Source organism: Neomonachus schauinslandi, chromosome 7 (genome assembly GCF_002201575.2).
Source record: "Neomonachus schauinslandi chromosome 7, ASM220157v2, whole genome shotgun sequence".
Classification (NCBI taxonomy): Eukaryota; Metazoa; Chordata; class Mammalia; order Carnivora; family Phocidae; genus Neomonachus; species Neomonachus schauinslandi.
Genome location: NC_058409.1, coordinates 38,180,614 through 38,206,737, shown reverse-complemented (window position 1 = coordinate 38,206,737; position 26,124 = coordinate 38,180,614). Strand labels below are relative to the sequence as shown.

The 26,124-nt window shown below is 37.8% G+C and overlaps 2 protein-coding genes across 3 annotated transcripts in view; one reads left to right on the top strand and one right to left on the bottom strand.

Moving 5' to 3' along the window:
• The window catches only part of MTREX (Mtr4 exosome RNA helicase), a 113,801-nt gene extending 94,592 nt beyond the window's left edge, over nt 1–19,209 (bottom strand). The window contains exons 1-5 of the mRNA XM_044916769.1: nt 19,068–19,209; nt 8,477–8,614; nt 7,080–7,146; nt 3,111–3,173; nt 1,639–1,751 (exon numbers count right to left, since the gene is read on the bottom strand). Coding sequence (XP_044772704.1) covers nt 1,639–1,751; nt 3,111–3,173; nt 7,080–7,146; nt 8,477–8,614; nt 19,068–19,201 — 515 coding nt within the window. The 5' untranslated portion in view covers nt 19,202–19,209. The remainder of the gene's footprint in view (nt 1–1,638; nt 1,752–3,110; nt 3,174–7,079; nt 7,147–8,476; nt 8,615–19,067) is intronic.
• A 241-nt stretch (nt 19,210–19,450) lies between these two features.
• DHX29 (DExH-box helicase 29) overlaps nt 19,451–26,124 on the top strand; it is a 43,939-nt gene continuing 37,265 nt past the window's right edge. For both annotated transcript variants that reach the window (XM_044916768.1, XM_021702138.1), the window contains exon 1: nt 19,451–19,822. In XM_044916768.1, coding sequence (XP_044772703.1) covers nt 19,642–19,822 — 181 coding nt within the window. In that variant the 5' untranslated portion in view covers nt 19,451–19,641. The remainder of the gene's footprint in view (nt 19,823–26,124) is intronic.

Sequence of the window (26,124 nt, the reverse complement as noted above, 5' to 3'; positions counted from 1 at the left end):
CTTCAGATGCCAGTAGCAAGCCCCAGGCCAGTTACCCGTGCTTCTGACCAACTGGCTTCAGATTGAAGGTTCCAACAACTTCCTTCTTGGTATAGAGCATTTTGCTAGAGCGGCTCACCAAACTCAGGAAACACTTAACATTCATCAGTATATTAAAGGCTCTAAATCAACAACCAGATGAAGAAATGTATGGGGAAAAGACAAAGAGCTCCCATGCCCTTCCTATCCAGGTGCACAGTCTTCCGGAACATCTGTTCCAGGAACATCTGCACATGCTCCCCAACCTGGAAGCTCACCAACCTGAGGCCTTTTGGGTTTTTATGGAAGCTTCACTACATAGTCATGACTAAGTCATTGGCCATTGGTTGATTCAACCCCCAGGCCTCTTCCATCTATCCTCCCTAGAGGTCAGGCGAGAGGGTCGGTGGAACTAAAAGTTCCAACCCTTTTATCACACAGGTGGTTCTCCTGGCTACATCCAAAAGTGACATCATTAACCTAACAAAAGACACCTTTATTGCTCTTATTACATGAAATTCCAAGGGTTTTAGGAACCGTGACTCAGGAACCATGGATGAAGACCAAATAAATACATGAAATATATATCTGGTCATTCTGATGACCAAATATGTATTTCTTATCAATCACAATATTGTGGTTTATTAATAGGGTTTTATGTATCACAACCTTGCAGGTTTATTATAAACCTTGTGGTTTATTTATATATATAAACCTTGTGGTTTATTATTTGAAAATTAATGTCTTCATCATAGTAACAAAAAAAAAGCATTTGACAAAATACGATAGCTAAATATTCTGTATGCATATATATACACACATACACAATTACATGCAAACTTGGAATAGAAGGAAGGCAATGTCTTCAAGTTGATAAAAGGCATCTATGAAACACCTACAGATAATAGCATGCTGATGAAAGACTTAATATCAGGAACATGGCAAAGATGTCCTCTCTCATCACTTCTACTCAACATTGTACTGGATGTTCTAACCAGTGCAATAAGGAAAGACATTAAAAGTATTTAAATTAAAAAGAAAAAAGGAAAAGTGTCTTTATTTACAGAAATCAAACAGAAAAACTTAAACTTTTAAACGGTGAAATAAGAAAGTTGTTTTAAAAAATTTCACTTAAAAAGCAGAAGAACAAGAAAAGAATGGGACAGAGGAGCATTAAGACATCCAGAAAACAATTAACAAAATTCCTCCAGTGAATAGGTACTAATATACCTATTAGTAATTACTTTAAATGTAGACAGACTATATTCTCCAATAAAAAGACAGAGTGGCTGAATGGATTAAAAAACACACTCAACTACATGCTACCTAAAGAGACTCACTTCAGATGGTAAGGACACACACAGACTGAAAGTGAAGGAATGGAAAAGGATATTCCAAGCAAATGGAAACCAAAAGAAAGCTGGGGAAACTATACTTCTATCAGACAAAACAGACTTTAAAACAAAGACTATAATAAGAGATAAAGAACAACATTACATAATAATAAAAGTGTCACTCCAACAAGAGGATGTAAGATTGTAAGCCAACAAAGGAACACCTACATATATAAAGCAAATATTAACAGACCTAAAATTTCCTTTAAATAGAAAAGCTACTCACTCAGCGCATACAGTTTTTCCTGCTGATGTATGTGCAGATACTAAAACAGACTGATTATTATCAACACACTGAATGGCTTCTCTTTGAAAAGCATCAAGAATGAACGGGTATTCCTATAAAAAGAAAATAATATATCTGCATGAAAATTATCATACCATATCAGAACACACTTAAAGTCATGAGATGCTACCCCCAGAAGCATTCTGGGAGCATTTCTTTATGATTCTATTTAGGAAATATACCACCCAATAGAGAAAATTAGGAAGAGTAAAAAAAAAACACCTTTAACTAAACAGCAAAGAAGTTAGTTCTGCTGTCTATAATCTTTCAATTAACTTTGCTAATACACACATTATATTAGTTACAATATAGTAACATTACCATTTATCAACAACATGTTTTGTGGTAGGCACTGTGCAACACATTTTCCATATATTATTATTACTAACCTTCACAACAACCCCTAAAATAGGTATTCTTTCCTTTCACAGATGGGAACTCTGAAGCTCTGAAAAGCAAAGTCCCTCACTTAAGTTCACTCAGCAGAGGCAGAATACTACACATCTACTAGACTTTAAAGATTTCATACTTGGGGCGCCTGGGTGGCTCAGGCGTTAAGCGTCTGCCTTCGGCTCAGGTCATGATCCCAGGGTCCTGGGATCGAGCCCCGTATCGGGCTCCCTGCTCAGCAGGAAGCCTGCTTCTCCCTCTCCCACTACCCCTGCTTGTGTTCCCTCTCTCACTGTCTCTCTCTCTCTGTCAAATAAATAAATAAAATCTTAAAAAAAAAAAAAAAAAGATTTCATACTTACTCCACCATTCTACCTTCTTCATTTAAAGAAAATATGATTTGGAAAATTTCTATCAATCATTTCAGTTCTTTCAGAACTTCAAAATCCATTTAATACAAGCATTAGAGTTTAAATTTCATTAGAAGTTTGTTAAACTCCCAAAACTGTATGTATAACTTATTGTACACATGCTTTTTTCCTAGACAAAGGCTGATAATTTTCATTTGATTCTTTAAAAAGGTGGAAAATCATTACTTTCATTTTAAAAAATCTCATCACATGATGCTTTTTTTTTATCATGGCTATTTACTGATTTGCTTCTTACTATACTTGACTTCAGGTGGCTTCTTCTTGGTTTATATACACTGGGAAGTATAAAAATCTCATTTGGAAGAGTTTATCTAAGGGGCTCCTGGGTGGCTCAGTCATTAAGTGTCTGCCTTTGTCTCAGGTCATGATCCCAGGGTCCTGGGTTCGAGCCCCGCATCAGACTCCCTGCTTGGCAAGAAGCCTGCTTCTCCCTCTCCTGCTCCCCCCACTTGTGTTCCCTCTCTTGCTGTGTCTGTCTCTGTCAAATAAATAAAACAAAAAAACTTAAAAAAAATAAAATAAGAGTTTATCTTTAAGATTTTTAGAAAAGAGACACAGAACTGTACAAACTGTATTGTCTAACGTACAGACCTTTGCAGCTTTTCCAACTCGAGGTTTAAGTGGTAAATAATCTTCATCTGCAGGAAGTGCAACCTGATGTTAAAAAAAAAAAATCACCAACTTACTATTTGGAGAACTGATACATTCAACACTCCATAATTAATGACAGTTTGAAAAATACAAGGGATAGTGTTCGATACAGTCTTAGACACTGTAAAATTAAATAACTTCCTTTAAGAACAAGTACTAAAGCTAGAATAATCAAAAAACCTCTACCTGTGTTTATCTAACGGTAATGTAATTAAAACCTTTTAAGTTTAACTTCCTGAAGAAATTGTGTTTATTATGGTCTAGGACCTATCCTAGCTATCTTTGTATTTTCCACAGCCTGATACTAATGAAAGCTCAAAAAAGCTGAATGGACATAAAAAGGATGTTCCTATATGAAAGAAAACTATGCAGAATAAAATACTATTTCCTAAAACAGAAAATTTATTTTCCTCCAGTGAAAATTAAGATCCGGAGAGCAGTTCATAATGTATCTAAATTCCCAAGAATTAAACCATTTAGTATATAAATCCAGAGGGGCAAAACAAACTACACACAAAGATTAGAAATAATTTATAGGAACAATACTTCAATAAGCAAGTATTACATGAAATTACCCATCTTAGAAATACTAAGAGATTGTGGGTAAATTTCCAACTTGATTATAGCTGACCCTTGAAGACAGGATTTGGGGCAACAACTTCCCCCAGCCCCTCTCTGCACAGTCGAAAATCCATGTGTAACTTTTGATTCCCCCCAAATTTACCTATTAGTAGCCTACGGTTAACCAGAAGCCTTACTGATGACATAGTTAATACATACTTTATATATATACTATATTCTTAAGATAAACTAAGCTAGAGAAAAGACTATAATTAAGAAAATCCTAAGGAAGAGAAAAACACATTTATAGTACTGTATTTATAAAAAACTACCTACTTTTAAGTTGACCTGTGCAGTTCAAAATCACTATGTGATTTTACAATCACCCACATATATAAATATACATATAATCACATTATAGTCACAATATGTGGGTAGTATTTCAAAAAAGACTAATAAGTAGGGGGCGCCTGGGTGGCTCAGTTGATAAGCATCTGCCTTTGGCTCAGGTCATGGTCCCAGGGTGCTGGGATTGAGCCCCATATCGGGCTCCGTGCTCGGCGGGGGGCCTGCTTCTCCCTCCCCCACTCCCCCTGCTCGTGTTCTCTCTCTCACTGTGTCTGTCAAATAAACAAATAAAATCTTTAAAAAAAAAAAAGGACTAAGTAGACCCTGATTATAATTAAGAAAAGTGAAATTTAGTAAATTATGAAACCTAATGAACAATACCCAGTATAATGAATGTGTTAGAAGAAATGTGACATTCTAAATGGAATCATAAAGGGGAGGCAAGAGTTAGAATTTGGTATTTTATCCTGCACACATTAAGAAAGAGTAAATTACCAAGTGTTTTTACTAATGAATGAATACTTCCAGGGGACAGAATAGTTTTCATTAGTCTTTCCCTTAATACTATATATTCCCCTTTATTAGGATTCTAAGAAACTTCTAAATAGTTTCCGATTCCCAGGTATTTTGTTAGACAACTACTTATCCTGAATTTCAGGAAATGTCATGCTTTTGTATACCTCCATCTCTTACGAATATGATCAAAGTGAGTCTATCCAACAAAGCACAACCCTTGGTAAACTGACAAAATCAAATTTCTAGATCTAGAAATCTGAAGCCTAGACCCCAGATCATGGTATGATTCCCATACAATATTATCAATTTATAGTGCTGTATCTGATGAGCTGAGTGACCCTCTCACATCTCTTCTGGTACTTTCTATGACATGAACAAAGAACATCAGTGGGGAGCAATTAAGATTTTAACTTCTCTAAGATTTAACAGAAGAAAGAACAATAGATTGTGTTTTCACTTGTACGAGAATCAAAAAGTTTTTGTTTTTATTTTCTGAAAACAGTCTGGGTAAGACAAACATATGACAGGAAAGACACTAAGGAGTCAGAAAAATAGAAAACCAGCAAAATGATCAAGAGTCAAATAAACCTACCACATAGTCACTGGTGATTTTTGCCACAGCAGTTTGGAAGAAATGGAGAAGAAATCTAATTGCAGCATATTTAAAAATGAATGGCAAGTTAGAAAGTCTAGCAGGGATTTTCCTAGCAGAGCAGTCAAAAATAATTCTGAAAAGGGACCAGATCTCTTTTATCTCTTTATACTCAGTGAATAATACAATGTTCCCAACATTCAAAAGATATATACTGAATTAAAGACTACAAAATGGGGAAAAAACCCCCACAACAACATAGTGGCTGTAAAGCAACCCAGAATAAAAGAAGCTTCTGAATATTCATATGGTGATAGGAAAGGGCAAATAGAGAAGAGATTTGACGCTAGAAATAGTCAAGGGGAAATGGAATGATCTAAGTCTTTGTGAAAGCAAGATAAGTTACAACCAAGAACACTGGCAAAACAAGCCTCCTTAGCATTGCCTTTTCCTTTAAGTGGATGTGACAGGTGTAGATAGGCATGGCGAAGGAGGTTATAAACAGAGGACACTCCAACTTGATACCCTCAAGCCTCTAAAGGAAGTAAAAGGTAAAGTTAGCTGCAAAAAGTGAGAAATGACAGAGGAGGGATTGCAGAGAATTGTGAAGGAAAGAAAGAACTTTTGACCTCTAAAGAGCAAATTTTGTGCCCCCTTGCTATCTTTTTAAGACCAGAGCTTTGAATAGGGTCTAACATAGGTACTGAATGAATGATCAAATGGGTATTACAAATGCCAAGTTAAGTGCTATTCTAAAGCAACATAAAAGAACTTATGAAAACAAGTGCAGAAGAACAGGTATTTTACTTTTTAAATTTTTTTTTTAAGTTTTTATTTATTTATTTGAGAGAGAGTACAAGCTGGGGAGAGAGGCAGAGGGAGAGGGAGAAGCAGACTCCCCGCTGAGCAGGGAGCCTGATGTGGGGCTTAATCCCAGATCCCTGGGATCATGACCCAAGCCAAAGGCAGATGCTGAGCCACCCAGGCACCCCAAGAACAGGTATTTTAAAAACAAGGTTCTAATGTCTATCAAAAGCCATTTTTCTCAATTTGGAATTATTGTGCTCACTCAATAAAGACTTTTTTTTTTTTTTAAAGATTTTATTTATTTATTTGAGAGAGAGAGAATGAGAGAGAGAGAGAGCATGGGGGGGGGAGGGTCAGAGGGAGAAGCAGACTCCTCGCTGAGCAAGGAGCCCGATGCGGGACTTGATCCCGGGACTCCAGGATCATGACCTGAGCCGAAGGCAGTCGCTTAACCAACTGAGCCACCCAGGCGCCCTCAATAAAGACTTTTAATAAGACTTACCAATTTCCTGCAATAATAACTTCTAAGGTCATATTGTAAAGACAGAAGGCTTAGTAACTGTGTTACAGTTCCCTCATGTCCTTAATGTTTATAAATTCTTACTTCTAAAGGGTTACTAAAGCTATCAGACTACCACCTTCTGGCGAATAATGAAATGGCAACATATCATTTAACCATAGAAGAAATGAAAAAGCATGTGACCTGTAAAATGGCACTGTTACTTGACTTCAGGAGTACCGAACATCTACTCTGTGCCAGGTCCCTTATGCTAATTTTCTTCTGTAATCTTCACAACCGCCCCATGAGGTAAATCACATTATTCCAAATTTAAAAATTAAAAAAACAATGTCAAAAGGTTAAGAAATTAATCTAAGACTGTAGTTAGATAAAATGCTGTGTCAAGATCTGAGTTCAGTTTAGAATACAAAGCCCCAGCTCCTTCCACTGGACTATATACCCCATAGGAATACTAATATTGTTTCCAAAGCCCGTAAGACTAAACTGCTTGCTAATGATCACACCAGACAGCCAAAAGCAAACTCCCAATGATAACACCAACTTTCTATATATTCTTTATGCTTACCTCATGTGTACACCCTTCGACAGTTTCAACAGATTGTACCTTGACTCTGGGCATCAAGTCTGCCAAACTTAAAAAAAAAAATTATTGAAGTTACATTAAATTATTTTTCTATAATTAGATAATAAGCCTCCAGTCTGCACTGTTAAGGAAAATGACACTGCCCAATTATCAGTATTAAAATTGGAAAAAATTTGCTATTAAGAATATTCAAAAAATTTTTCCAATTACTCAAATCTATGCTGAGAATTCAAAATAATCAGTTAAAATCTATATTTACAAATAGAGTACAGATGCCAAGTGGATTATTTAAAGAAATGTACCAGCTTAGTTCCAGTAACTATTAAAAAAAAAAACAAAACAAAAAACCACCCTCCAAAGCATTGTCACTACTTCAAAACATGAAGCTGGTTATAAAAACCATTACATGATAGAGAGTACAAAATAAACTAGCTTAATAAAGACGTTGCTATAATTTATAGAAGTGTTCCCTATTCTCTTCAAAATCCTAAGTTCTTATCTAGGTTCTGTTTAGACTCTGAAAAGGACAGGACTGTGGATAAACTGAAGAAAAATCATACTTTGGACAAAACCCAAGGGTTACTACAATAAGTAACAATGATTTTAAATTGCCAATATTATATTGTAACCTCTTCCACTAGCTTTGGAAAACGGTGCATCTGAAATATTTCAGTGACACATCTACCACCATTAATAGTAGCTATTTGCTAGCTACAACAGCTAACTGGTTTAAAAAATTCACAGAAAGAGTAAATTCTTCATGGTAGTGCCAAGCCAAAATATGGCATAAGAAGAGAGAAGCAAAGCTGTGAAGATTCATCATCGCAATAACAAACGGGTCAACCTAAGTAAGTGGTATCAAATTCTATTTCTCTTCTAGAAGAGAAATACCAGCTATTTCAGTCACAGATATCCATGGGTCTCCGTCACTGATAGCAGTCTTGAGATTCATAGCCACTCTATTGCAACATGTAAGAATTCCTCTTAATATTCCTCTTAATATTCCTTCTCACTTATACTTTCCATTGGGTCTGTTTTATTCTTTCCATTTATTCTACTCTCAGTGATCCTCTCCTTGGGAGATTAACAAATAAAGGAAATATGGGCGTATTTTTCTTTAAAAAAAAAATCAGGCTTCAGGATTCTTTCTCAAAGTTGGGTTCTAAAATAGTAAAAGATAAATCTTTTCTATATTGTCTTCCATTTCCCCAAACTTAGACAGATATTCTATATTTTTGTATGAATATAACTAAAAAATATTTTTCTTCACTTCTTCAACAAATACTTTTTATAAAGTAGCAACATGTAAGTAATTTTCCAGATTTCATGCAACCATCTAATTTAAGAGTTACTAACATTTATGACAATGGAAATAGTACCTTAAATCTTCAGTTACTGATTCTTCCACCCTAGGCTTCTTTCCAAAAATGGGTTCATCTGTGCCCTCAAAATCTGCATCTCTCTTGGATTTTCCAATATTAGTTGACTCTGATTGCAATTTACCATCAAAACGTTTCCTGAAACGTAAATGGTTTAGAATCAATTCTGCAGTATTAGTTCTTCCTTCCAGTGATTTTATAAATTATTATTCCATATATAATAGATGCCATTTATAGAAAGTCATGCAAGCAGATGTTACAAATCAAAACTAGCTAAAGCCCAGAATACCCTAATAAAACTGAACAGTACTACTGGATATTTACCCCAAAGATATAAATATAGTGACCCGAAGAGGTACATGCACCCCAATGTTTATAGCAGCAATGTCCACAATAGCCAAACTATGGAAAGAGCCAAGATGTCCATCAACAGATGAATGGATAAAGAAGAGGTGGTACACACACACACACACACACACAATGCAATATTATGCAGCCATCAAAAAAAAAAAAACCCACACGAAATCTTGCCATTTGCAACGTTGTGGATAGAACTAGAGGGTATTATGCTAAGCGAACAAGTCAATTAGAGAAAGACAAGTATCATATGATCTCACTGATACGAGGAATTCTTAATCTCAGGAAACAAACTGAGGGTTGCTGGAGTGTGGGGGATGAAAGGGATGGGGTGGCTGGGTGACAGACATTGGGGAGGGTATGTGCTATGGTGAGTGCTGTGAATTGTGCAAGACTGTTGAATCACAGATCTGTACCTCTGAAACAAATAATCCAATATATGTTAAGAAAAAAAAAAAGAAGATAGCAGGAGGGGAAGAATGAAGGGGGGAAAATCGGAGGGGGAGATGAACCATGAGAGATGATGGACTCTGAAAAACAAACTGAGGGTTCTAGAGGGGAGGGGGGTGGGAGGATGGGTTAGCCTGGTGATGGGTATTAAAGAGGGCACGTTCTGCATGGAGCACTGGGTGTTATATGCAAACAATGAATCATGAAACACTATATCAAAAACTAATGATGTAATGAATGGTGACTAACATAATAAAATTTTAAAAAACTGAACAGTACTCTTGACATTTCATTATTTTCTTGTAAATTTTGCTTTAAAAATATTCTACAGCTCACATTAACATAATTAACATACTTTTAAAAATTATAAATTAAAACAATGTTAAACATTTATTTACATGAGCAACTTCAATAAAAATTCAATGCTTTCGCTTGTCCCATGATATTACTATTAAAGAGAAAATTTTTTCTTTGTGGTTGGATTCATTGGTCAAAAGTAGTGACAATGAATGGTATTAGTGGACTAGGTATCCAGACAGGAATTCAATCTGACCTACATGCTTGTTACATTAAACAATTACATGTGGATTTTAGATCTAATTATGAAAGGTGAAACAACAAAGCCTCTAGAAGATAAAACAAGAGTATTTTCATGTTTTACTAAATAGGACATAGAATTATTAACAAAAAATTAAGTCTGATAAATTGGAGTGCATTAAAACTAAGAATTTTGGGGGACGCCTGGGTGGCTCAGTTGGTTAAGCCTCTGCCTTCAGCTCAGGTCATGATCTCAGGGTCCTGGGATCAAGTCCCGCATCGGGCTCCCTGCTCAGGAGGGAGCCTGCTTCTCCCTCTGCCTGCCGCTCCCCCCTGCTTGTGCTCTCTTGCTCTCTCTCTGATAAATAAATAAAATCTTTAAAAAAAAAAAAAACAACTAAGAATTTTTGTTAATCAAAAGATATCATTAAGAGAGTAAAGGGGCAAGACAAAGAGTAGAAGACATCTGAACCACATATAACTGACAAAAGCCATATATCTAAATAAAATACAGGGGGTGGAGATTACAAATTTAAAAATAAATAAACAAATGATAATAAAGACTTGAACAGGCATTTTACAAAAGAGGATATCCAAATGGCCAGTAAGCATATGAAAATAAGCTCAAAATAATTACTCACAGGGAAAATAAATTAGACTATACTGAATCGGTGGCTCTCAAATTTTTGAATTCTGAATTCTTTACAAGTCTTAAAAATGATGGAGGATTTCAAAGTATTTTGTTTATGTAGTTATACTTACTGGTATAATAAAATTGAGAATTTTTTAAATATTTACTTATTTCATTTTATTTTTTTTTTAAAGATTTTATTTATTTATTTGACAGAAAGACACAGCAAGAGAGGGAACACAAGCAGGGGGAGTGGGAGAGGGAGAAGCAGGCTTCCCGCTGAGCAGGGAGCCCGATGTAGGGCTCGATCCCAGGACCCTGGGATCATGACCTGAGCCAAAGGCAGACGTTTACCAACTGAGCCACCCAGGCACCCCTCTTTACTTATTTCATTTTAAAATAGCAATAACAAAACCATAATATTAACATAAATAACACTTGATAAAAAGTATTTTCAAAATGAGAAGAGCGGCATTGTTTTATATTTTTACAAATCTCTTTAATGTCTGTCTTAAGAGAATGCATCTGGAGTCTGCATCTCTTTCTGCATTCAACTTGAGATAGCTACCATCATGAATTTCATGAACAATGCTAAGCCAAAGTCAGACACAAAGGTATATATTCTGAATGATTCCATTTACATAATATTCACAAACAGAAAAAAACTAATATGTTATAAAGGATAGTCACTTTTTTGGGGGGAAAAGAAGGATGTCTGAAATATTCTAATTTTTGTCTCAAATGAGGGTTACATCGGTATGTTCATTTTATGAAAATTCAGCTTATGGACTTTTATATTTCTCTTATGTTTTACTTAAAAAGTTTTTTTTTTTTTTTTTTTTTTAAAGATTTTATTTATTTATTTGAGAGAGAGAGAATGAGAGACAGAGAGCACGAGAGGGAGGAAGGTCAGAGGGAGAAGCAGGCTCCCCGCCAAGCAGGGAGCCCGATGCGGGACTCGATCCCGGGACTCCAGGATCATGACCTGAGCCGAAGGCAGTCGCTTAACCAACTGAGCCACCCAGGCGCCCAAAAAGTTTTTTTTTAAGAGTAACAAATAGTAACGATCTGTATGCTTTAACAATCTTTCCATAACGAAGCTCCTTCTTTGACGCTTAGCAAAACCTGAAATTTGTAAATCCTATTACTACCAATTTAGTTGGAAAGGTGTTTACTCTTGTCCCATATTTGCTGCCGACTACTTATGTGAGTATCAGTTGGACAAGCCATCAATTTCCTTGGGCCTCAGTAAAGTAAGACATTTGGAAGATACCTAAGATTCCTCTAGTTCTAACATTCTACTATTCTATCCTTGAATTATTAAGCATCAATAAAACCATTACAATTAAAACTTATTAGCAGCTGGTGACAACCATAAAACAAAAAAATTTAGTTCGTATAACTTTGAGAAACTTAAAACCTAAATTTATAGTAGAACACTTTCCTTCAGAAGACCTATACTATTCATTACTGTATGTTAGACTTTTAGGTCTCCAATTATTTATTTCTCTTATAGCTTGGTATGTATGTCACATGTGGAACTTGCACACTTGAAACACCTGAGTTAAACAGAAGGATGGAAATAAAGTGTCATAGATAACAAGCTTACTCTTTAAGATTAAGTTTATTATTTTTCTCAAGATTTTTATTTTATTTTATTTAAAGATTTTATTTATTTATTCATGAGAGACAGAGAGAGAGAGAGAGAGGCAGAGGGAGAAGCAGGCTCCCAAGGAGCAGGGAGCCCAATGCGGGACTTGATCCCAGGACCCTGAGATCATGACCTGAGCCGAAGGCAGATGCTTAACCATCTGAGCCACCCAGGCGCCCAAGATTTTATTTTTTAAAAGTAATCTCTACACCCAGATTTTAAGCTTGAACTTAAAACCCTGTGATCAAGAGTCGCACACTCTAATGAGTGAGCCAGTCAAGTACCCAGAAGAGTAAGTTTTTCATTTACTGAAACTGCATGAAAATGTTATTTCTAGGAATACAGAATCCTTTGCTTATATAGGATATTAAAATAATTGGCAAAATATGAGTAAGTCTGTACATTAGATAACAAAACTGTATCAGTGTTAATTTTCTAATTCTGATTCTTGTTCTTGGGATTGAGACGGACCTCACTGTGGGGGAGGAGAGAGAGGCACCATTCTGCCTGCCACACTGTTGAAAACACAAAATGGTGCCTCTCCTGTGAAGAAGAATTTGGCCAACACCCAGCAAAATGACATACATTTACCCTTTAACCTCGTAATTCCACTTGTAGGAATCTATCCCAAAGAAAAAAATGCCAAAATAATTTTAAAAATCAAAAAGGAAAGGGGTGCCTGGGTGGCTCAGTTGTTAAGTGTCTGCCTTTGGCTCAGGTCATGATCCCAAGGTCCTGGGATTGAACCCTGCATCGGGGTCCCTGCTCAGGTGGGAAGCCTCCTTCTCCCACTCCCCCTGCTATGTTCCCTCTCTCGCTGTGTCTCTCTCTGTCAAATAAATAAATAAAATCTTAAAAAATAAAAAATTTAAAAAAAGACAAACATGTACAAGGCTGTTTGTAATAGTAAAAAACTGAAAATAACCCAATGTCTATTAAAAGAATACTGATGGAATAAACTACATTACATCCACATGAGGAATTACAACCATGCAGGTATAAAAAAGAAAGCTCTATATACTAACGTGCAACTATGTCTATTTCGTCATGTTAAGTGAAAAATGATGAACAGTTTTGTTTTGTTTTGTTTTTAAAGATTTTATTTATTTATTTTACAGAGAGAGAGATAGCGAGAGCAGGAACACAAGCAGGGGGGAGTGGGAGAGGGAGAAGCAGGCTTCCCGCGGAGCAGAGAGCCCAATGTGGGGCTCGATCCCAGGACCCTGGGATCATGACCTGAGCCGAAGGCAGACGCTTAACGACTGAGCCACCCAGGCGCCCTGATGAAGAATGAGTGGAGAAGACAGACACAGACATGCACGTGCACATGTGCATTTTCAGAAAGAAATAATGAAAAGAAACCAAAAACTCAAGGGGAGGAAAGAACAGGGCAGAAGACACAAAGGTAAAAGCAAGAATGTACTGTTTTATACTTCTGATTTTGGAACTGTAAAATAATAATGTTTTACATAATGTCTTAAAAATTAAATTCTTAGGGGTGCCTGGGTGGCTCAGTCGTTAAGCGTCTGCCTTCGGTTCGGGTCATGATCCCAGGGTCCTGGGATCAAGCCCCATGTTGGGCTCCCTGCTCAGCGGGGAGTCTGCTTCTCCCTCTCCCACTCCCCTGTTTGTGTTCCTTCTCTGGCTGTCTCTCTCTCTCTCTCTGTCAAATAAATAAATAAAATCTTAAAAAAAAAAAAAAATTCAATTCTTAGCAATCCTTAAAAGCAGAAAATAAACTGAAACAAATGAACACAATAGGTTTCAAATTTTTAGCATAAACATTTAGAAAAGGAACTACTAAAGAGTATTTTCACTGTCAGTGTGATGTATTTTTTTCTAAGGACAAAAAGAACCACCTACTAGAACCACTAACTATTCAATATTCTATTCTGAACGGCAATACTACTATGTATTGTTATTTTTTTAATTATAAGAACACATAAAGTCTAATTATGTAATTATCATTAGGTATGAAGATTTTCAGCAAAAAAAAGGATACAATTATCAACATCAAAGCCAAATTAAAACCCTGTAATATTAATTATATCATCAGTCAGTATGAACTTTATTTTTTCTAATAACAGTGATTACCCAGTTCCTTCCACTCTAAAGGCCTAAAAGCAATGAAATCCTGACACAATGAGCATGCTAAGCACCAAATAACATTTCCCACTATAAGGAACTAGAGACCCTTTGGAGAGATCAGATTCCAGGTTTGGGACTGAAAATGTATACTATGAGTCTAGAAAATCTTTTGCCAAAAAGCACAAAAGCTATCAAAGGCTGACTAAGCTTGTCAAAAGAACCAATTTAAAGAGTTCTCACTGGTAGGAGTATCGAAAATACTAACACAAAAGACTCAAGTGTCTGTCAAAAGATGAAGGTATAAACATGTATGTAAACTGAGTGAATCTCCAAAGCACTGAATATAAGAAACCAGGCAAAAAAGGAATATACACTGCAGTATTCCATTTAAATTGAACTCTAGAAAATGCAAGCTGTTCTCCAGTGCCAAAAAGATCAGGGGTTGCCTGGAAGCAGGGTTGGAGAGAGGGATGCATTACAAAAGGCATGCAGCATTTCTGGAGATCTTGGAAATGTTATCTTGATTGTGGTGGTGATTTAGGATGCTTTAAATATACCCCAATAAAGCTTAAAAAAAGAAAGAAAAAAGAGTGCAAAGGAGTGCAACATACCAAATTATAAAAATCCATTCATCAAGAAACTAAATAATCATTCACCCATGTTGGTCACCATTAGAAGTTCCTTAGGGCACAACTCATTTCTCTTCAAACTGATCAAGAATCAAGCATTTTCCTCCCTTTCTTCTATGAACCGTATTTCAGGGTAAACAGCTGATAGAATGTTCTTTTTTTATACATAGATTTGAGGTAATAAATGCAGAAAGGACAAAAATAGAAAAAAAATCATTTTGCTGGGGCGCCTGGTGGCTGTCATTAAGCATCTGCCTTCGGCTCAGGTCATGATCCCAGGGTCCTGGGATGGAGTCCAGAATGAGATTTCTCCAGTTGGCTCAAAGGTATTTTATTGTACCTGGTTTATTTGAATCAGGATTCAGACAAAGCTCATACACTGTTTTGGTTGTTAAATCCCTTAAGTCTTATTCTACAGCAGTCTCCCTCTTTTTTCCTTATGCCATTGATGTCTTTTGGAGGGATAGCTGAGATGAAGAGCCAGGTCCTTTGTCCTCTATAGTCTCTATAACCTGAATATGCTTTCTTATGCTGTTATTTAACTAGCTCTTATATCCTTAAGTATTTACTGTAAATTGTCCTTATATCTAAAGCTTAACTGTCTAGTGTAATACCTACTATGCCCCCGTAGGTGTTACACACTTAAACTGTAGCTAGTCAGAATTGAGATGTGCCCTGAATGTACAATACACACCAGATTTTGAAAACTTAATGTGAAAAATGCAAACTACCCCATTAATTTTTATCTTGATATTGAATTGAGAGTATTTTTTATATATTGGATTAAATGAAATATTGAAACTGATTTTAATGCTTTTAATATGGTTAGAAATTTAAGATTACATGTAAAGTTTGCATTATATGTGTATATATTTATCAGACAGTGCTGATAATAGAGAGTTAATTAGATTCAGATTCAGTTTAGATAGGAATAATTCACAGTGCTGCTGTGTACTTCAATTGCATTACATCATGAGACATATGTAGTTTTTAAGATGGATGAGTGGGTTAAAATAGATGAGCCTTATCCCTCTTCAGCTTTTCACATAATGGCTTTAGCATGATTGTTGCCTTGCTCCATTACTTCTGTGGTGGTTGGCAAAATGGTGAATTTTTTTTTTTAAAGATTTTATTTATTTGACAGAGAGTTAGCAGAGCAGGAACACAAGGAGGGGTAGTGGGAGAGGGAGAAGCAGGCTTACCGCTGAGCAGGGAGCCCGATTAGGGGCTCCATCCCAGGACCCTGAGATCATGACCTGAGCCGAAGGCAGATGCTTAATGACAGCCACCTAGGCGCCCCAGCAAAATGGTGATTTTTTTTTTTCTATTTTTGTCCTTTCTGCATTTATTACCTCAAATCTATGTATAAAAAAAAGAACATTCTATCAGCTGTTTACCCTGAAATACGGTTCATAGAAGGGAGGAAAATGCTTGATTCTTGATCAGTTTGAAGAGAAATGAGTTGTGCCCTAAGGAACTTCTAATGGTGACCAAATGGGTGTATGATTATGTGTTTAGTTTCTTGATGAATGGATTTTTATGATTTGGTATGTTGCACTCCTTTGCACTCTTTATCTTTTTTTAAGCTTTATTGGGGGCATATTTAGAGTATCCTAAATCACCACCACCATCAAGATAACATTTCCAAAATCTCCAATGATATTAAGGAAATCATGTAAATTTTCTGGGGTATAATAATGGCATGATAACCATGCTAAGAAAAAAGTCACTATCAATAAGATGCAACTGAAATATTTAGGGAAAAATAACATGAGGAATAGCATTTGATTTAAAAAAAAATGGGGGGAAGGTGCAGGAATAGGTTGACCCTGACTCGATACTGAAGATGGTATGGGTACATGGAGTTCTTCATACTATTCTCTCTCCATGCTCTCCCACACCCTAGCCACATATTAACAATTTTCATAATATAAAGTTTCTTAAAAAGTACCCACTTGATCTAGAGTATAAAATACACGAGAAGTTTCTCTAAATTCCACGATTTGCCCTATGTTACCTAAATTGGATAGAAATCATGCATATTATGATATGAATAACAATTATCATAGTGTGATAGTTGGAATCAGGCAAACTGGATTTTTTCCTAAAACCACACATAGCTAGAAATGTTAGTAAATAAAATCCCTTAAGTCCCTAGTGTTCTATATTTTCTTATGTATTTCCCTTCTCTAATGTTCATGTACTTCCTAGTAAAATTAAAATGTAAATTAAATTTTTGTATCCTACAAACTTTCACTTGCTTACCACTAGTACAGTACAAAGTGAATTAATTTTACCCTAGTAATTTTGAAGCACAGTATTTACTAAAGTCGGAAATTACTTGTGTATTGTCTTCATCACATCGCAGTTGCCCATTCAAACTATAGGAACTATTAATTATTACTTGGGGGAAAAAAAAAGGCAAGAACCTGTCCTCCTTTCTCATTTTCCCTGAATTGTTCCCCCCAAACTCTCCCAACTCCTTCCAACTCAATGAGAAAGACTATTTTTCTACCTTGACTCCTACTTACCTGACACTTCATGCTCCTGATTGTTCTGTTTCTCTAATCCTTGTCTTCAGTACTTGCCCAAATGGATCTCCAACTCAAGCAGTACCAATTCAAGCAACATCCAAATGTACACTTCCAGTTTTGAGGTTTGCCCAAAACCTAATTAAAATTGCCCACTGGACACCTCCATCTGGATATACTATTATAACTTCACTTTGTCTCAAGTCAAATTAATTTCATTTTCAAATCAAAAGCTCCTGTAAATTTCCTTATATTTCTTCTCCCTGATATCCAAATTCAAAATCTCTCTCTTTTGACTCCCTTTCCATTGTTCTGGCCTGTTCCATTGTTAAGGCCTGTCACTTTTCTTCACAACATTTTGCACCTTTCCTTTCCCTTCCTTCTGCCACCTCCTAACTTGAGATTCTTTTGGTTTCCTAACTAAGCTAGAACACTTCCTTAATTTGCTTTCTTACTTTTATTTTATTGTCTTTTCTCTTTCAATATACTCTGACAACCACTACCACTTAATTTTCCTAAACTACCACTCTACTTACCCAATCAGTAAGTTAGGAAAAAAGACCACAAAAACCTTATTCACAGGGTTTAAAAATGAAATTTAAATTAACGTGCTTGATATTCAAGATCCTTCACAGTCTAAAACCAATTTTTATTCTGTTTTATCTCTTGTTGTCCCAAGCAAACATTTCCTCTATCCCAATTTGTAAAAAAAAAAAACTGCCCATGAGTAACAAATCATTTCCTCTTGCATGTAAGGCTCCCTGAATGACACAAATAGAAATCTCTTTACTGAACCTGTATAGCAATTAACTGTATACACAACTTATTTTATCTCAATCATCTACTAACTTTTAAAATATGTACCTGTTCTCTTTATCAGGACTAAAAATTCCTTGAGAGCAAAATCATGTGTAATTTAATTTACTCTCCTAGTATCTCCCCCAGTCAACATTAAATTTTGTTGATAATGAATCGTCTTACTTTTTTATGTAGAATCGTCTTAATTCACGTATTAACATTTTCTTGTTCTACTATAAACAATTCGGTACACTTTAAGGTAGTTTTATTCATCAGTCTATATATATGTTTAGGAACCGATAAGTTTTTAAAAAATTTTCTTAGTAAACTCAACGATAACCAGCTTTTGACAATGTATTACGTGCTAAGCACCGTAGGGTGCTTTACATATATTATCTCTCTTGATCCTCACAACCCCAGTAGTACGCACTCTCACGTTCTTTATATGGGCAAAAAACGCGAAAGCATGGAGATTAAATTTCTCTCCTTCCTCCTGCTGCTGTTTGCCGGTACCAAGTCAATCCGAGTCACGTTTTCCAAGCTTCTTAACCCTTTACTGAACTGGTCATTAGTCTCATTTATTAAAGACTGTGCCAGGTATTGTGGGGTACAAACCTAAGAAATACCTTACCTCCCGTCCCGACCCCACGGCGCACACCAGGGCAGTCAGCAACCTAGGCGTTAAGGAATTGCAGTGGCAGGAGCGCACGCTGCCTGCGGACACCGGGGAACACCAAAATCCCGATTCACCAAACCAAAAGTCTTCCTCCTCCTTCAACATTTTCCCCAAACCCCTTCACTTCCCGACGCCACTCGCTGTACGCTACAGCTGCTTATGCTCTACAAAAGAACGTTGTATTTTCTCCCCTCGACGTTGAGGAGAGAGAGAAAAAAAAATACGTCCCGACATCTTCCTTACCCGCCCTTTTCCGTAGACCCCGGCGGCCCCTTCCATTTCCCCTTTTCTTTCTCCTTGTCTTTTTTAGTTCCGGGTGCGGTGGTCGAGTCGTCCTCGAACACGCTGAACAGTTCATCCCCGAAAGCGTCCGCCATCTTTCGCAGCTGGGAGACCAAATCTCCCTCCTACCCACGATGCTCTGCGAGCGCACCGACAGTGACGCCAAGGGAAGCCTCAGCTGTCGCCCTTAGGAGACAAAAGTAATCTAGTCATACAACCCCATCCCCCAGAATTCTTCCCTGACTTCTTCTCTTCAGACTTTTCCTCTCCGACCACTACTGGGTGGCCAGCTCCCTGACTTAAAGAGGGAGAGTGGCGAGACGGTCCGGCACGCCGCAGGCACCTAGAGGGCGGTGAGGAGGCGGAACCGTGGTGAGACGGACCAATTGCAAGGCAGCGGTCGCCCAGGCCCGAGAAGCCCGGATGGAGGACGCAGGGTGGTGGCGTGAGACCCGGGGAATGTAAAGAGCACTTGGAGGCGGTGCTGCGGTGTTTCCGGGACCTGGCCGGGGGCATTCTTTGCCACAGCTGCAACATGGGCGGCAAGAACAAGAAACACAAGGCGCCGGGAGCCGCGGCGGTCCGGGCCGCAGTGTCTGCTTCCAGAGCCAAATCCACCGAGGCCGCAGCCCTTGGGGAGGCCCAAAACAAGAAGTCCGTGGCCAGGCCGCCCCCCGCCGCTGCTGCCAGCACCCGGGAGCCCCGAGTCAAGCAAGGTACGAAAGGTCCTGGTGCCCCGGGCTTTTCACTCTGAGCAGCTGCTGCTGTTCTAAGGGAGAAGCCAGCGCAACCTGGGCGGGCGCTAGGTCTCAAAATTTGTTATCTCCCACACGTGGAGCTGCTAGTTCCCTATCTGATGGCCTTGTTCTAGGTCAGTGTAAGCTTTTGGGGCTTCCCAAGTTATGACAGTAGCCCTCTTGCAGCCTGGCGTCTCCCACCTAACACCACCCCCCTTCTCCTTCGAGAACAGAATAAAAATTGCATTTGCTGCCATCTCAGCAGGGATCCGTCTTGAACCATCACCTAAACTAGGTAGGCTGATGCAGAGGTAGGATGTGGAGTTCCTAACCTGGAGCCAGACCCATTTTGTTATTTGTTCTTATTTTCAGCCGGGGTGTAGTGTTTTCATGTGTTATGGAAAAATCTGTAGTAAGAATTTCAGTACTAACACACCGAATATGGGTATAATCTATTGTGGAATTATCTCCCGAGTTTTATCATAACCATGCTGTTTTGGCGTACTGTGCAATTTGGTTTGATAACAAGGGATTGCTGATTGCGGCTACAGATGAGCAGGCCCCTATTACGACTGATTCCAAAAGATGAACAGGTGTACTCTGTTTTGTTCTGCTTAGCTTGTTTGCTTGTAGTTTTTATTGAAATATTCGTCCAACACATATTTATTGTGCATACAGATACCCCTGTGTCTTTCATGATGTTACAGGTGGGGTGAGCAATTACCTTTCATGGACCTTGCTAATGTAATGGCTGATAGAGGCATTAAATAATCATACCAACATTGCTTCATACTTATTAAATGCCACAAAGAAAAGCTAAGGAAGAAAATTTAGCAAGGTAACCTAATTTTTACCTGGGAGGAGGAGGAGTCATACATGGTCTCTTAGAAAAAGTGACAGTTAAACTGAGATCAGGAGGACTAATATGTGTTAACCTTGTAAAGAATGGGGGAGTAGTATTCTTGGCAGAGTTAAGGAACTCCATGTACAAAGATCTTCAGTGAGGAAGGAGCTTGGGTCTTTGAGGTACTCCTGGAATGTAAGCATTGCTGAAGAGAGGATGATACTGAAGAAGTTGGCCCTTAACAAACTTTCACATAGAAGGTGGATAAATAATTCTTTGCCCTGCAATTTATTATAACTTTTTTTGTTGTTGCAAAAAGGTGATTTTATTAAAGCACGGGGACAGGACCCATGGGCAGAAAAGAGCTGCTGCCTACAATTTATAATATTTTTAACTACAAAGTTATAATGCCTATAAATACAGATACATAGAATTTCTCTTCGACTGTTACTCTGTAGCACTTTACTCTCAATCAGCCTCTTTTGCATTCTTTTCCTGATATTCCTCTGAATTCTTTCAACTCTCTAATAATTTGTTCTAATCTTTGTCTTCCCATTCCTCCTGCTCCAAAATGTGACCCTCACCAAAAGTGTTAGTCTATGACAGTATAGTTCTCTCTCTATAGCCTTTTTAGGAGAGTACTCCATTACTAATTCCGTCTTGTCCTTTGTACATGACTCCTCAATCTGTCCAGTCCTGGTCTCTATTCTAATCCCAAGTCAGCCATTTCTATATTTACTTGGACCTTTTGGCCCTCTTTTGCAAGCCTCTCAAATTTAACGCAACTAATACTAAACTACTCTTTTCTTCCCACACTAGCTTTTTTGATTTCCTTGGTTTTTTTTTTTCCACATTCCTCTTTATCCAATGTCAGTAGTTACTTTTAATGCCTTCCTTTCTTCCTCATATGTAATCTCTTGCCCAGCTTCATTCAGTCTTGACTCATTTATCTTCTGTGTACACCATTTTCACTTTTCTTCTGTGCTGTTCACACCTGTCTAGGCACTCATGAATTCCTGGAGTACCAACAAAGCCTTCTGATGGGTCTCCCCAACTCTTATTTTTCCTCCTCTAGTTTGTCCTGCATTCAAACATCAGATTCATCTTGGAGAAACTCTGCTTTGTTCATAGCACTTCTCAGTTTCTTCAAGAGCATCTTCACTGACTTTGTGATAAAGTCCATACCGTTCACCTAGCACCTGAGACCCTTTTTCCAGCCTTTTTACTAATTCCTATATTCACCTATAGCAAATCTGGGGTATTTTCATGGTTCCAAATGCAGCTATTGACTTTCTCCTCCTGTATTCTTGCCATTTTCTCTTAATGGAATGCCACCTATCCCAAACACTGTCTTCCGAAATCCTGTAACACCCATCCCAGATGTCAACTACTTTTTGAATTCTTCTGTATCCACAGCTCATTTATCATTGTTACTTGAATCATTCTTTTTGATGTCTAGTTCTTGCCTGTTGTATGTGAGGAAATATCCTACAAAATTTTAGGAGGTAGGAACTGTTTCATGGATATGTATTCATATACCTCAGTGTCTGTTTCAGTGCTGTGCATATAGTCATTAAAAAATATTCTTGAGGGCGCCTGGGTGGCTCAGTTGGTTAAGCGACTGCCTTCAGCTCAGGTCATGATCCCAGGGTCCTGGGATCGAGTCCCGCATCGGGCTCCCTGCTCTGCGGGGAGCCTGCTTCTCCCTCTCCCACTCCCCCTGCTTGTGTTCCCTCTCTCACTGTGTCTCTCTCTGTCAAATAAATAAATAAAATCTTAAAAAATAAAAAAATAAAAAAAAAAATATTCTTGAATAAGAGACAAGTAGAAATTCAGAGGAATTAAGGCTTAGAAATCAGAGAGAAAATGAATGGGTTGTCTATTAAATTTGTAGAAAATATTTTATAACTAAATATGTATACCAGTGTATATAAAATAATTCTGCTACACATATTGCAACATGGTTTTTCCTTTTTTTTCTGTTTGGGTATTTTTTGTATCATATGTTAGGCCTACTTTGGGGGGAAAAAAAACATTATCTCTGAACTTGTTGTAGTTGCTAATGTAAGGGTAACTGTTCTAGTCCACTTCATCTCTTATCTTTTCAAAAGTTCGAGGCATTGTACATAGCATTACTTCTCAAAATTGTCCTCTCATCTAGAGGTAGAGAATCACTACTGCCATGGAATGGCTCTTGGCACAATTCTCAGTATTCTTCCACTCCTGTTTTTTCATTTCATTTGTTCATCAAATAATTTTTGAATTGTTGCTGTGTGCCAGGCAAGATTTTAGGCACTGGGAATACCACGTGAACTGGTTGGGAGAGAGAACTGATGACTGTAAGGCTTGTATGTGTGAAAATCCTTAAAGCTAGCTGAGAGTTGAAATCCTAAGAGGCAAAGAACACTGGGGGAGTAATGTCATGAGTGAACTCATAAAAACCGTGATAAATATTTTTCAGGGTCATCCAAATAAAACAGAAAAAGTGTGACAAAGGGCAGAAAACAGTGACTTGGTAAAGAATAAATTGGGTGGTAGAGTCTGTTTTTGCTTAAAACGTGGAAGGCTTGAGGTCCCCAGGTGGCTCAGTCAGTTAAGTGCCTGCCTTCGGCTCAGGTCATGAGGGTTTGGGGATCGAGCCCCACATCAGGCTCCCTGCTCAGCGGGGAATCTGCTTCTCCTGCCCCTCATCCCTCTCATGCTCTATCTCTCTGTCAAAAAAAAGAACCGGGAATGCTTCCCTGAGGAAAACTATGCTGAGATGGTTTGAAGCATCCAGCTCTTAGAAAATCTGGAGACAGAATGAGGCTAAGGGGACAAGGGCAAAGGCCCTAAGATGGGAGTAAGCTTGGCATGTTACAAGAAAACAAGAAGAAAGTGTCTGGGTAGAATGAGAGGGGGCTAGTGTTGGTATTAAATGGAGGAGAGATTTTAGCTAGTTTACATTTTTAAAGGATCAGATTAGTCAGGTGGTTCTGGCAGTGTGGACTTCCTCACAGACCCTGACTACTCAGGTTGTATCTGTTCATCCTCATCTGTTCTCTAGATACTCTATACTCCCTTTCAGAGCTTATTTGGATAATTAGTTGCTTAATTACCCCATGAAGACCAGGACTGGGTCTTATTTATCACTGTTTGGATCCCTTGGCTGGTTCGGATCCCCTTGCGGTTGTATACTATTGGTCAGAAAGAAACCAGAGTGTCTCAGTGCACCTGTCACCAGCACTAGCAACTCAAAGTGAATGTATTAGTGTTAGTGGGTCATTATAATCACTCTGTGATGTAAAATGGAATACATTTTAAAAGGAATATGTTGTGAAAGAAAGAGTATTGGGCAATAAGGAATTGATTTTTGGCTGATGCTTTTTTTTTTTATTAGTTGAGTCATCTTGAGGAAATCACTTTTTCTGTGCTTCAACTTTTTAAAGATCTTATTTATTTGACAGAGAGAGACACAGCGAGAGAGGGAACACAAGCAGGGGGAGTGGGAGAGGGAGAAGCAGGCTTCCCGCTGAGCAGGGAGCCCAATGTGGGGCTTGATCCCAGGACCCCGGGATCATGACCTGAGCTGAAGGCAGACCCTTAACGACTGAGCCACACCCAGGCGCCCCTGTACTTCAACTTTAATATTTTTGACAATAATATATTGTGTTCTGTGAAATATAATTTATAAATTTGAAATCCATAATACTTTTGCCTTAGAGGTACACTAACATCCTTACTTCCAGTCAGATTTCCAGTAACTCTGTGTGAAAAGGAAAACCACAGTTTATGGAAAAAGGTCTTTAAGCAGCAAGGAAAGTAGCTCATAAATCCTGTGCACCTTACTTGGCAAAAGAATGGGAACCATCTTTATACCATGGCCTGTTGACTTAGAATTGCATTTGAAAATAGGGTTAGTAATTTATACGGTTGAATATCTGTTTTCTTCTGGTGCCTTAAATTTTTCTTAAGTAACACATTTGAATCTGGTGGTAGGGAGCTGTTAGACTGACATTCTGAAAAGTTGGCAGCTGACAGGAAAGGAGACCAAAGAATCACCCAGTAGAAAATTAGAGCAGTTTCAAGGAATTGAGTAAGTTCAGTCTTTTTAGTAGGCTCTGCACGCCTCCAGGGACAATAATAGATATTCGTAATAGGTAATGCCTCATAAAAAGCTTCAAATTTTGCTGATTGAACATGTTTTAAGAAGAATTGGAAACAGAAAGGGCCTTACTGGTTTACTTGATTCAATCGGTGATACCTCTGAGGCAAGATCTCATTGTTGCTTCATTTCCTCAGCATATTGATTAAAATAAAAACATACCCACTTTTAGGGACACTTTCTGACACCCATGAATGTGCACCAGTATTGGTGTACATTCCTCTCCTGATTTTCTGGGGACTCAGCTCTTCTTTTATTTGCCTTCTGGAAGTTCACAGTATAAACTGACTTCAGAGAAGTGGTATCATTGGATATCTCAGGTGGAATAGTTGGAGGAGACATATGAGAGCTTATTGCTATCTTCAGAGCTTACTGCTTACTTCAGTCTTTACAAACAAAAAAAAAATAATAAAGGAATTTACAGTTTTACCTCTCTCAGTAACACATCAACCTTAAACTGCTTCTCAGTATAGTCTTGGTAATAAACTGCTCATCCATCTGTACCTTTTCCAAAAGGGTTATAATTGGGTCCCCTCAATGATTTGGGGAACTTGTAAACTCTAATTAGTATGCTAAATTTGTGAACAAGTTTACTTCAACTGATGAAACCTCACAGAAATGGTTAAGGACTACTGATAGGTCCTCTCATTTATGACTATTGACATGAGTTGATGAGGAAGGTTACTAAGATTAAAGTCTAAGACTAAAAGATAAGGAAATTAACCAAAATGTGCCAGAATTGTCACTATCTTTTCATGTACTCTAGGTAGCCTTGGGTACTTTCTATATAACTCTAGCATAGAAATAAATCAGGGAAGCACTAATGTCTCTAGTCCAGACTGCCCAAATGTAAATAGTTATGCTCAAAAACTTTTGTTTTAAGATGCCTGATTATATTAACTAGCATCTTAAAATGAATACCCTCCTGTAAGTCAACAAAGATCAAAGTTCTTGACCTTCAAAATCATAATAAGCAACTTTTAAATTTAATGTTTAGGTTTCTCTCTTAAAGTAAAACAAAAAAGAAAAACACGCCTTATTCTGAGATATGTAAGAGTAGACTAAGTAGGTTTTGTTTTTTTTTTTTTAAGATTTTATTTATTTATTTGACAGAGAGCGACACAGCGAAAGAAGGAACACAAGCAGGGGGAGTGGGAGAGGGAGAAGCAGGCTTCCCATGAGCAGGGAGCCCAATGTGGGGCTTGATCCCAGGACCCTGGGATCATGACCTGAGCCGAAGACAGACGCTTAACGACTGAGCCACCCAGGCGCCCCGACTAAGTAGGTATTATA